General features: G+C 42.4%; 1 protein-coding gene across 2 annotated transcripts in view; it reads left to right on the top strand.

The window, feature by feature from the left end:
- LOC111149058 (gamma-aminobutyric acid type A receptor beta1 subunit) overlaps nt 1-5,252 on the top strand; it is a 419,687-nt gene extending 414,435 nt beyond the window's left edge. For both annotated transcript variants that reach the window (XM_022505961.1, XM_022505962.1), the window contains exon 9: nt 4,905-5,252. In XM_022505961.1, the coding sequence (XP_022361669.1) occupies nt 4,905-5,252 (348 nt within the window). The remainder of the gene's footprint in view (nt 1-4,904) is intronic.
- The last annotated feature ends 7,361 nt before the right edge of the window (nt 5,253-12,613 follow it).

Here is a 12,613-nt window from a genome sequence, read left to right as displayed (position 1 = left end):
GTTGGGGCTGCAGTCCAAAGTCATACTCTTTGCTCCCTGGTATCAGTCATCTCAAGCTTACATTTTGACCATCTACCTGAAAGGGAAGAGTGAAGGTTTATTTGTCGACCCTCCTGGAGTCTTAATAACAGTTGTATTCATTTGCTCTAAATTTAGGCTTAATGATGCTCTAAACTTAAAAAAAAAAAAAAGTCAGTGTTGTTGGTTGGAAGAATATGTAGTTAATATAACGTAGTAATTCACACACACACACCCCATTTAGATAGATTTATCTCCCTCTCCAGTCGCAGGAACCACAGAATGAGTGCAGGCCGGACTCACCAACCCAGCGGGTTCAACAGGCACATCCCTCACCACATTGCATCTTTTCTGTAAGCAGATCGGAAGGAGAAAAATACCCAGAACCCGTGGAGCCAAGTATGCCCGCGTCCTTGTCCCACGTATGCCCAGTGGGGAGCAGTGCAAGAGGAGAAGGGGAAGAGAAGCTGGAAGCATGGATCCCTCAGTTTCCCTCTCAGGAACTGGAGTGGAGAGTCCCTTCCTTTAGGGCAAGAGGAGGAGTGGGCAATGATGATCCCAGTGAACACTTATGTCCAACATGAGCAGTGCTCTGAGAAATCTGTTTATCTGCCCTAGAAATCAAGTGTGTTGACATTTTCATTTGCCTCACATCCTTCCACTTCGAGGTTATGAAATCTTTGGTGTCTGGATCACGCCCAGATGTTGATGAGTTAATCCCTTATCGACAAAGCAGCCACCACCTGGCCCTTCGCTGCTTCTGAGGGTGTGAGAAAACAATGACCACTTTCCCCAGGGACATTATTTTTGGAAAGCTCTGCCTCCCACTGTGGATCTAAGGACACCTTGGGTGTCTTTATACAGTTGAGGGGAAAGGAAAGACACTCTTCTCCAAAGGGCAGGGGTTCAAGCAGAGCCCACCAGAAACCCACTGGCATCAACAATGGCGTTGCTGTCACGCATTCACATTATGAGGCAGCAAAAAGCTTAGAGGTGGGGAAGGAAAACTCACACTTCAGGAGAAATGTACAAGCACTCCATCTCACACACATGCACGCTAACGCACATGCACATGTACACGCACGGTCTCTAACACTAGCTTTCAGGAGACATTCTAGACTGTGTGGAGGAGAGAGCCTGAAGATAGGTCATCACTGTTACATGGCCCTTCTTAAATTTCTCCGATAAAGAACAGCATAATGTGGATTCAACCATCAACCAGTAATGCAGTCAGCGTTCGTGAGTAGTTGTAGAACCGGATTATTTTATATGTCACTTAGAGCTATGATGTCTAGCTCAATGACAAAATATTTTGAGGGACCTGCACAGACTAATTAAGATCATGCAATTTATTGGCTCATTGGAGTCTGAACCAAACTTAACAAAAATATCTTAATAAAATATGCTTTTTGTACGACTTCTGTGTAATGAGGAGCATCTTTATGCTTCACTGGCTGATTCCAAATTCTAGTAACTTGTTTACTAAGGGAGATTCCATAATAATGCAACTTAATGATACATACAGTACAGATCAAGTGATTCAACTTTACAAGGTTTTTGGTTTCGTTTTGTTTTTGTTTTTAGTATGCTGTGTCCTCTGCCTAGAATATTATACATAATAAGGACTGTCAAAAGTCAGAAACAAACCCTTGAGATTACCTGGTGAAAACCTTGTATTTTTAGATAAAGAAATGGATTTACTAACAAAATCAGGACGAGAACACAGTTTCCTTGTTCTTTTAAGATTTTATTTAGTTATTTATTTGAGACAGAGAGAGAGTGCGAGAGAGCATGAGCAGGGTGAGGGGCAGAGGGAGAAGAAGGCTCCCTGCTGAACAGGGAGCCCAATGCTGGACTCGATTCAAGGATCCCAGGATCCCAGGATCCCAACCTGAGCTGAAGGCAGACACTTAACCAACTGAGCCACCCAGGAGCCCCAAGAACACAGTTTTCAACTCTGAATCCTTTGTTCTTTCACCCATCTTTAAGGCCTAGGAAAAGCTGCACCTCCTTTATGAAGCCTTCCTTGACCCCCAGACTTTTAAGAACCCCTAATCATGGTCTATGCTGTACCATTTAGCATTTGGTTAAAAACTTTTGTCACTCCCCCCAATTATATCTCACTCCTGTATCTTTAAGGAGATTATTGTCTCAAGGACAAAATTGTGTTTTATGATACTCTACACTGAAACACCACAGTGCCTAGCAGAAAGATATGCACCATGATTATCTCCTAAGGGACTTGCCCCTTTTCTAATGAATTCAGTACTTTGCTCCTTGTCACTTTAATGCCATCACCCTCTTTCATAAAGTAAACTTTCATACGTGTGACTTTTCACCCATATCCTGGTGCATGCACAGGTGCGCGTGCACGCACACACACACACACATACATATCCCCAACACCTAGCACTGTGCCTGGCACACACAGTAAGTTCTCAATACTGTTTACAGAGAGAAAGAGAGAGAGAGGAAGTTGGTTTGTGAAGTTACTATAAGCAGGGAAGGTACACGGGTACACACAAAAAGTAGGATTTCAACTGAGCCTTAAAGAAAATACACTGACTGGTGCACCTGGGTGGCTCAGTGGGTTAAAGCCTCTGCCCTCGGCTCGGGTCATGATCCCAGGATCCTGGGATCGAGCCCCACATTGAGCTCTCTGCTCAGCAGGGAGCCTGCTTCCTCCTCTCTCTCTGCCTGCCTCTTTGACTACTTGTGTTCTCTGTCAAATAAGTAAATAAAATCTTAAAATAAAATACACTGATTAACATGCAAGCAGGAGAGAAAATTATATTTAGGGCAAAGAATATCCTGTATTTTAATCCCAAATTGAGCACTTTTTCTTTGTTTAATCGCAGGTATTTACTTAAGCTCCCTGAAGCTCTATTTCCCTACCTGCTGAACTAGGATAATACTATATATTTTGTAGAGTTGTTATAAGAAATAACTGAGTTGAATTATGCAATAGGAATCAATAAATAGTAGTTATTAACAGCAAAAGTTAATATTAACTCCCTGAATGAAGAAGCCAGTAGAAGTGCCCATGAGGGCATAATGGGTAGCTCAATTAGGCTACAGCCACATGCTTTACAGAAGGAAAGGATAGGTGGCAGTGGAGGGAGAGGCCAGATTGAGTCACCGTCTCTCTCTGACTACCTCCAAGCTTAAAGCTATCAAATGCATCATTAAATTCATTGCGGGGTGTGGTGAAGGCCAAGGACTAGGAAGCGGTCCTTTCTCAGTAAAAATCACATTTTTTTTTTTAAATCAGACAAGACAGCCCTAGCAATGGAGTAAGCCAGAGGGAGTTGGCTATAGCAGGTGATGAACGATGGATATATACAAACCCGCTACCATGATGCTAGGCACATAGCGGACACCCAAATTTTCGTTCTGTCCTCTGTGATGTACCAGCATCATATCCCACCACTCTTTCTACCTTTCTTTTCTGTCTTTGCCTCTTCCTAAGCTTTACTCTTTCTTGGTCACTCATTTCTTTCATCTGCTTACCGATACCTTTGTTAGGCATTCGAGTGTTTACTGAGATTCATTTCGTATGAAAGCATTTATAGAGCACTTACTGTAACTCGGGCACCATGCTAATAACACTAGATTCCAACACAGTTGCCTGTACTGCCCTTGGAAGTACTTCAGACTCATTTGCACGAATGAGCATGTCCTCTCAAGGTAACTTAGTTGGCAAAGGGCATCGAGTAAAGTTAAAGAAAAGCCGCATTGTAGGCCAAACATGCTCACATTTTCTGTAGTTCCATAAATGTGTGTGGGCATAGCATAGACAAAACTTGGGCAATCTGGGATAGGTACCACTCGAATGGCAGGAAGCAACAATAAATAATAGTGGGGACACGAAAGTCAAAGTATAAGCCAGGCATATCCTTTTGACCCCTGAATCCTACTTTTGGCAATTTAGCCTGAGGAAATAATTATAGCAATGCACAAAGATTTAGCTAGAAGATGTCTCTTGCAGGCTTGTTTATGTAACACTGCAAGTAAAACAAGCCTTAACATCTAAGGATAGATGAACACAATTATGCTTTATCCATATAAGTAGTTAATAAGTGATATCTCAGAAGAATAATTATTACCATGGAAATAGGACCAGGTACACTATTAACCCACCAAACAAGATTGCAAAGCAAAATATGCCAGGTGAACTTGTGCTTGTTAAGTATATATGAATAGAAAAAAGACAGGAGGGCTAGCAGGATACTAAAAATAATGAACTCTAAAGGTGAAATTATAAAAATTTCCACTTCTTATTTTTTGTGTTTCCTATTTGTTTTCTCATTTTACATACTTCCATGGGCCACTTTTGTAACAACAACAAAAAAAAATGCCACAGTTATAAATGATATAGATAGATAAGTATACATAAATATAAATGATGTATGGATGAATAGATAGAAGGTAGGTTAGACAGATAATAAACAGATGTATGATAAATAAATAAATGGTAGATAACTAGATGGTAGATTAGATACACAGCCGACTGCGTAGTGGTAGACAGATGAAGGATTAGACAAATGAGAGATAGATGGTAGATTAGTTAGATAAAAAGGTGATGAATTAAATAGGTAGAGAGATTAGCTAGATAATGATGGATTAGATAGAGACGGATATAGATGACGGTTTAGAGAGAGAAGACAGACCTTGGACAGGTGTTGGATTAGACAGACAGGTGGTAGATTAGGTAAATAATGATGAGAGCTACATAGAGGACAGATCATCCTGTAGTCCAGGAGGCACGCAGAGCAGGACGTGCAGCGGGACAGTCTCATGAGCCCCGCGTGGCGTCATCAGCCGCAGGTTCACGAGAACAGCCAGTGTCCCTCCCGCTGTGGCTGAGCGCGTCCCTTTCTCGCCAGGTCGACGCGCACGGCAACATTCTGCTCAGCACCCTGGAAATCCGGAACGAGACGAGCGGCTCGGAGGTGCTGACGGGCGTGAGCGAGCCCAAGGCCACCAGCATGTACTCGTACGACAGCGCCAGCATCCAGTACCGCAAGCCGCTGAGCAGCCGCGAGGGCTACGGGCGCGCGCTGGACCGGCACGGCGCGCACAGCAAGGGGCGCATCCGCCGGCGCGCCTCGCAGCTCAAAGTCAAAATCCCCGACTTGACTGATGTGAATTCCATAGACAAGTGGTCCCGAATGTTCTTCCCCATCACCTTTTCTCTTTTTAACGTCGTTTATTGGCTTTACTACGTACACTAAGGTCTGTCCTCATGGTTCGTAAACGACTACTCTCCTCTTGATTCTTAACCCCACAGGCGCCCCCACCTCTGCCCCCACCCCAACCGCCCCCACCCCCGCCCAGCAGCAGGGATCCTGCTGTTTTTTGAGGTAAGAGATTCAGCCATTCAATTGGTTTTAGGCCTTGCATATCAATTTTATTACTGCACCATGTTTACTTCCAAAAACAAAACACCCACCCACGCACCCACATACACACACACCAAAAAAAACTCTATTTTTTTTCCAGTCTACTGTAGTCCAGGTTATCCGCTCTTTCAGAGCTCTAGTAATTGCCATGTTTACAAACACACACACACACACACACACACACACACACACACACACACAAAGAGAGGAGTTAGATAGATCTTTAGCAGTCCTCCCTACTTACCCTGGATTTTACTGATTTATTTTTTAAATGCGATTGAAAAGAGGACCTAGCTCTGTGCGCGCACCGCTTCCTGGAAAACTGTAACAATCTCATGCTGCCAAAAAACAACACAATTTCCAGGATCTCAGAAGAAAAAACAAAGCCATTGACAAGTTACAGATTTCCAGGAAGAAGGGGGGATAGAAGGAGCCTAGACAGGAAGGAAGACTCCCCTCCAGGCTCAAGTCTCCAAAACTCCCTTGTAGAAGGGGTCCCAGCTCCACGGGAGAGGAGGGAGGGATTGACAAGGGCGGAGGAGTTTGAGCCCCAAAAATCTGCCATCTTCACCTCACCGTTAAACTGGATATTCTGGGGGAAAACAAAAACAAAAACAAAAACGCTTCCTTCTCCGACTTGCAAGCAGATTTCAAATTAGCACTAGAATCCATCCTGGTGGCCATTGAGAACATTTTTCTTTTGTTGAGAATAAGGAATCTGGGGCAACGGTGATTTCCTTAACTATTCAAATGAGCAGCCTTGAACCCATTTCATCGCCTCTGTGCCCTGAAGCCATGCCTGTGAATGTCCCCTGTCCCTGCTCCAGAGAGTAAGGGACGAGAATGGAGAAGGAAGGCTTCAATAATGGGAGAGTGAGCATTTTTTTGCTTGGGGGGGGAAAAAAATTGTCCTTTCCAAGAGGAAGGCAAGTCTTATGTGCTGTGAAAAGGGTGCCTGGGCAGTTACCTAAACTGCCAAATCTTCAATCAAATAGTATATATTTCTTAGCCTTCCAGAGAGCAGCACCTAATGGTGACAGGTCTTGTTGGACAGGCCTCAGCGAGCACCTCAGGGCTCTGCTCTCTGAGCTCTGCATTCCAAAGTATAAAATGAATGCTTCAGGAAATGCACATACACCCACTTTGCTGCCCTTCTCCTCTGAGGCCAGATTTCTATTTTAAAGAAAAACTTCAAAAGAGGAAAACCACAGATAACAACAATGACAAAATCACTGGGCCTTCAAACATGCACACCAGCCCCTAAAGCATAGAACGTGTCTGGTGACTCATGAAGCACTGTCATTGCTGCTCTGCCTTATCTCTGCTCATGGATTACCGTGGTCATGAGTCCCTGAAGGGGCATCCCTCATTGGCCCAACACACACTCCTAAACGTGTCCAACCAGCTACATTGGGGTTTATCCCATTTTATGTCATTAAAGCCTCTCCCCCCCTCCCAGGTCTGAGTAGCTAAGAATTCTCTATGTTCATTTGCAAGGTTGAGTGAGACCCTAAAACGACCAACCAGTGATGGAGGCAATTTGTTTGGAATCTGATCTCTGGATGTCACAAAAGGGTTGAGGTAATAATAAGGATGATTGCATCATTTGATGATCTGGCTTTCTCCCTAAGGCTGTGATGAGGGTCTATGTTTACAAAAGCATCAGCTGCTAGAAATTATAGTCTTACTTGGAAAGATAAGGCCAAATTCCTGCTGATAACCCCAAGGGGACAGAGCATTGAGATACTCTTTTTAGAAAGCAACAAGAAAAGAGAACCCCCAAATAAATGAATGGTTATGGCTGCAGATAATACACATTAGTAAGAATATAAAAACTGTGCTTTTACTGCGAAAAATTATCTCAATGGTTTCATAAGAAATTAGTAGAGTCTGGGGACCAAATTCTCATTTAGGGTTACAGTTTGCAGAATCACAATGCCCTGGTCAAGAGAATCTCCAGCCTCCGGGGATGAAGAGATCCATTTTGCAACTGACTAGTTCTTGGCCGGGAAAGATGCTTTGCCATCAAGAAATGCCCAAAGAGAATGGAATATGACCATATTGGGAGGTTAATATTCCCAATGACCATCCAGGAAACACTGCGTATTTAAACACAGAAAGGGAGATTGTTGGCTGTTGCCCAACAGGAATGAATCCTTCTGGTGTCAAAACTCTTTAAAAAGATTTTAAGGATGAAATGCTAAGTGAGAAAGGAAGTGTCTATAATCTATGTTCTGTAACAAAAAACAATTTTTCTTTATTCATCTGTTTAAATCATCCTCCTTGGAAAAGACTGAGGTAATTTTAATTTTATGATTTTTTTTTAATCCTGCCTTCAAAGTCTAAGGAATTTGATGCTTATAGTTGAAAGGTAAAGCGCCTCTGAGAAAAAGAGAACATTTTAAATTCTTATATCTTAACCTTTGTAAAATGAAAGATTAGTGAACCTGAATCTACCATCGGGCACAAAATGGTGTCACTGTATGCCCTCCTGGGCTACAGAGGGGACACAGGATGGTGCAAATAGCTACTTGCTATTTGCAAATTAAATAGCTATTTGCTATTTCCTATTGAAGAGCTTTGAGTTTAGAGGCAATGGGAGCCTGAAAAATGGACAAGCTGACATATTTCTGGTTCATGACCTCTGTCCCACTTCCTTCTTCTGGACACCTCCCAGCCAAATCCCCTCCTCCTCGGCCCCCACCCACACTCCCTCTGGAGTTAACAGTCCATGGAAAAAATTCCTTCCTTCCCTACCTCTCTCCCTTGTCTTGCTCTAAATGATGTACGTAAAAGTTGTTAGACATTCCTAAGTGCCCTCACACTGGTCCCCATTCCTGAAAGAGACAGATCAAGACATTATCAAGGGGTCACCATCTAGGTATGCTGGGTTGTTTTCTTTTTGCCATGAAAATAGCCATACTCTCCTGCATTACTGAGTGGCAGCAGAAGAAGACGACTGCGTAGACTCACTCTCCTATGCCACAGTCATGTCCAGGGGACCCCATGTCCACAGTTCATATGGTGGCACATAAGCTGTGTCATAGATGTAGCCTGTGTAGACCCAGCAGAAACCCTATCTTTTATTTGACAACGATGACTACGCACTCATTTTTCCCACTCATGTTCCTTGGCTTCACATATCAGGGGTAACCTATGTTACGCTTAACAGCTTTGTGAGGCAGACCCAGGTAAAGACACACTTGGAGGTAAATTACCCAGGATTATTGCCTCCATCCTCTGTACTGACAAACAGAAACAGCATACTGGTTGGTGATTCTGCTGGCTAAATGATACATGTTCTCGTATCATATATGCCATTTTTATTGTGCATTATGAGCAACGAAAGATCTTGAGAATGCAAAGAGAAAAATGTGGTGCAGAGAATAAAGTTTGGTTTATGGATCCAAGGATAGACTTTCCTTAAGCAAACATTACGTACAATATACAGAAATGTTGACTAAATTCCATCTTTCCAAAATCAATGACTCCTTTATAAATATTCATTTATGAAAGAACTCAGTTGAAATTCACCAAGTTAAACAAACAAACAAAAAATATTTATAATGCTAGAAGGAGACAACCTCCAAGATTTCTTACATGGACAATTTTGAATAGTGTCTCACCAAAGGGTGACGTGCCCCCATTTTTTTTTTTTTCCTAAACAAAATGTAACCCTATATCCCAGGAGGGAGGAAAAGGGAATGTACCATTATTTGTTCGTGTTGGTTCAATCAGTAATTACTGGGATGAGAAAGAAAAACGAACACGTTATCTCAGTTTCCTGAAAGCGAACAAAGGTAAACTTGTGAACAGAATGTAGAATATTATGTAAACTTCCTTGTAAATTCTGTACATAGTTCATTGACTTGTTCCCTGTTGCGTGGTGGTCTTTGGCTTTGGGTGGGTGTTTGAACAATCTGAGCATTGTAAATAATGTCAGCTTCTAAGGCACTTGCTTTTATTCACGAAGTGAAGCAACTAGTGATTTGGGCCCAAACCAGAATCTCTTTCGCTCTTGCTGTTTCTCTGCCATTTTGTGTGTGTGGTTGTGTGACTCCGCCAGGCATCTCTGCCCCCTGCCTCATGCCCCCACCCCGCAGAAAGGAACAGTAGCCACAAAGACGGCTGCACTCTGGTGGGGTATGGGAATGGCGCGCCAGCAGAGACAGGAACTGTAGCGAACTGCTTCTGGAACCGTGTCGTGAAAAGTAGACGTGTTTGTATCAGTCATTCGTGGCTATTCATATATCGAAATACCAAATTTTCCACGCTGTTGAGGGATCAGGAATGGAAGAGATGTTCAAAATCCACAGGTAATCCAAAGCTTCCTTTGCACCGATAGCTCCAGCTTCTAACTTTTTTTCCTTCCACAATATTTCCCAGAACTTTTAATGAGAATAGGAGTGAGTGGATGGGTTTGATCAGGGCAAACACACAGTCAAATGTCCAAATGATGGGAAGGAGAAAAGGAAGAGACAGCAAATGACACTGAAACACCAACTGGCTGATGCATCCCTCAAAAATGCAGAGGTAACTATGTTACTGTTTCTAAAAGGTAAAGAGAGAGATCGGCAATTAAAGCAAGTATTTTTCAACCTGGGGCCCAGGGTTGTGTTTGATATGTGTTAGTTAAACTTAGAATCTGGTAATTAAATATTTTCACATATATTTCTCCCAAGTCCTGATATTGTTGAAAAGGACGTCAGAAGGCTGGGACATTCAGGCATACACTGTGTTTTCATGCCAGCTGGCAGTCCCAGAGAAGGTGATGGAGTCTGCAGAAATTCAGAATATCTCAGCAAGCCAGGATATAGATTGGTTTCTTAGAAACATTTTTAGAATGAACCGTGTCTTTCTTGGAGCTGAGAACTTGGCAAGGCAGGACTTTTTGTACCAGGATTTCATGTACCCGGAGAATCATTTTGGTTCCAAAATGTGTCAACCAGTGTCCATCAGTAATCAAATAAGAAAAATGTCCTATAGGAACTAACAAGGTCATTCGATTTATAGATCCAGAATACACTGTGCTTTTACTCTAATCATGCTTTTTCTATATAACAGAAATCAACTAAACTGACAGAAAATTGTTAAAGGTTACAATTTCACAAGCCACATTTGAAAGGAAACCCTTGTTAAGAGAAGAACTGCAAACCAGAAAATACTAAGTTCCTAAAAGGGTAAGAATGAAGAGTTTTGAGTTTACTTTTACTTCTCCGATAGCAAGAATTTCCTTATTTGAATGGAAAAGGTCTAACAGTTGTCTTGTTTGGTTTTGTTTTTCCTAATCAAAAAGTCTTTGGTACATCAAGGGGCTCATGGTCGTTCCTGATTGGCCGCTAGATACCTTGCACCTCCTGGAGCAACCAGCACTCATCACAAAGATTTCAGTAGGAAATCAATGTGGGAAAAATAGGTGTATTGTTGAACCGGTTGGAAAGAAACCCATTCTCAATAATGACTCTACCGGTATTTCCTGTCTTGAAGACAACAGAAAAATAAATCAGGAGTAGAGAGGCCAAATAACATTACGCATTTGCCTTAGGTACACAGGGTCACAGATTCACCTAGCTTCAAACAGCTCCCGTTAGAAGCCAAAGGATGAATAAGAGCAATCGGTATCGCCATCTGGCTTCCACCTCTCCCTGGGTTTCCTCTTGAGGAGAAACAGTAAAGGGGGAACATTTTCAAATATGACTTTTTTATAGGTGAAAATGATTAAAATACGATATGCTGTGCACCATGCAGGTTTGGCTGCGTGTGAAATACATTACCTCTCTCGTGCTCATTCCCTCCCAGCACCGGACGCCATCTTGCCTCCTGCCTTAACCCAACAGAATCAATTCATGTTGCCTCCTCCTCGTTCCAAACCTCCTGAGTTATCTTGCCCTTGCATAGCTGAAAGCTTGTATTGTGTATCTTCAATTCACAAAACAATGAATCTTAATAATCTCCCCAGATTCTTAGTCCTATTGCCTTTAAAAGGTTTTGGAGGGAGCTTTGTAATCTGGGTAGCCTCCTCCAAACTGCTTCGGGTTATTTTTCTTTTCTGCTTTTCCGTCCTGTATGTCAAGGGTACATGTTTACATAAATCTTGTCTCCCTCAGCCCCATATAAAATAAAGTGGAAATAAAAGTCATTAGCTCAAACCTGGCAAAATTCACATTATCTACACCAAAGCTGCATGACAAGAACGTCTGCCAACATTCTAGTGGCGGGACGGTGAGTTCACACTGCATCAGCTCTTGTCCGTCAAACTCATTTCTCATGCCCTCCTTCAGCCTTAATTGTACGCCTTTAAGAAACCTATTATTATTCCAGAATGGTTTCTCATTCACAGCATACACTGCTGGTTAAAGACGATCCTCTAGGAACTCTTCTACTCCTGTTACAGATTCCATGTCCTGACTCCATGTCAGGAGTCACTCTTTTACTCCTGTTACAGATTCCGTGTCTGTGCATCACCCCACCAACCCCCCCTCAGCCTTCTAACAGACACTAAATGTAGGAAGACAAGTCATAATGCAGACTTGTCCAAACTTCCCCTATGAAATTATATAGAACATCTTTTTCCTCCGAACAGCCTTCCTCTACTTAGAGAACAGAGTCCTCTACACATGCACCAAGCAATGTGAAGACTAACTTCAAAAAATTAACAGTAAATGAGAAGCATGGTGGAGAGAGGGAAATTATAGTGGGTGGAGGATACACTGGAGTTAGGACTGCAAGACGTGGCCTGTATGTTGCCTCTAGCACTGCCCTGTGTTTCCGGACATGCCACCAGATGATTCCCAAGTTCCCTCCCAGATTTCACCAGTGAGAAACCAAGTTCCCAGCTACATTTAAAAAGGAATTTTAGAGAGGTTCACTTGTCCAGGAAGTTATTGGAAAGATACAGGACCACTGTAGGCTCTGCTAACACAGCCCCATAAATTCAGTAATAGTTCTCGTTGTCTATCTGTGGGAGTCATCAGGGTAAACTGGTGTTAAGTGAATCTAATTTAATACCTCTTCAAATTCCTTTAAACATACATTGAAGTTACAATACTTAGAAATTTTAAATCAATTTATAGGCAAATGGCAAAAAATAAATTATTTTATTTTAGTAATGGTCTACACTACAATATTACCCTCCAAGGGCACTGGACAGACTCAGATAGCATAAATCAGTGTGGTCTCTATTTTTAGATCTC

The sequence above is a fragment of the Enhydra lutris genome, unplaced genomic scaffold, assembly GCF_002288905.1.
Source record: "Enhydra lutris kenyoni isolate GAN:26980312 unplaced genomic scaffold, ASM228890v2 scaffoldscaffold21, whole genome shotgun sequence".
NCBI lineage: Eukaryota > Metazoa > Chordata > Mammalia > Carnivora > Mustelidae > Enhydra > Enhydra lutris.
This window is presented reverse-complemented; position numbering and strand designations above follow the sequence as displayed.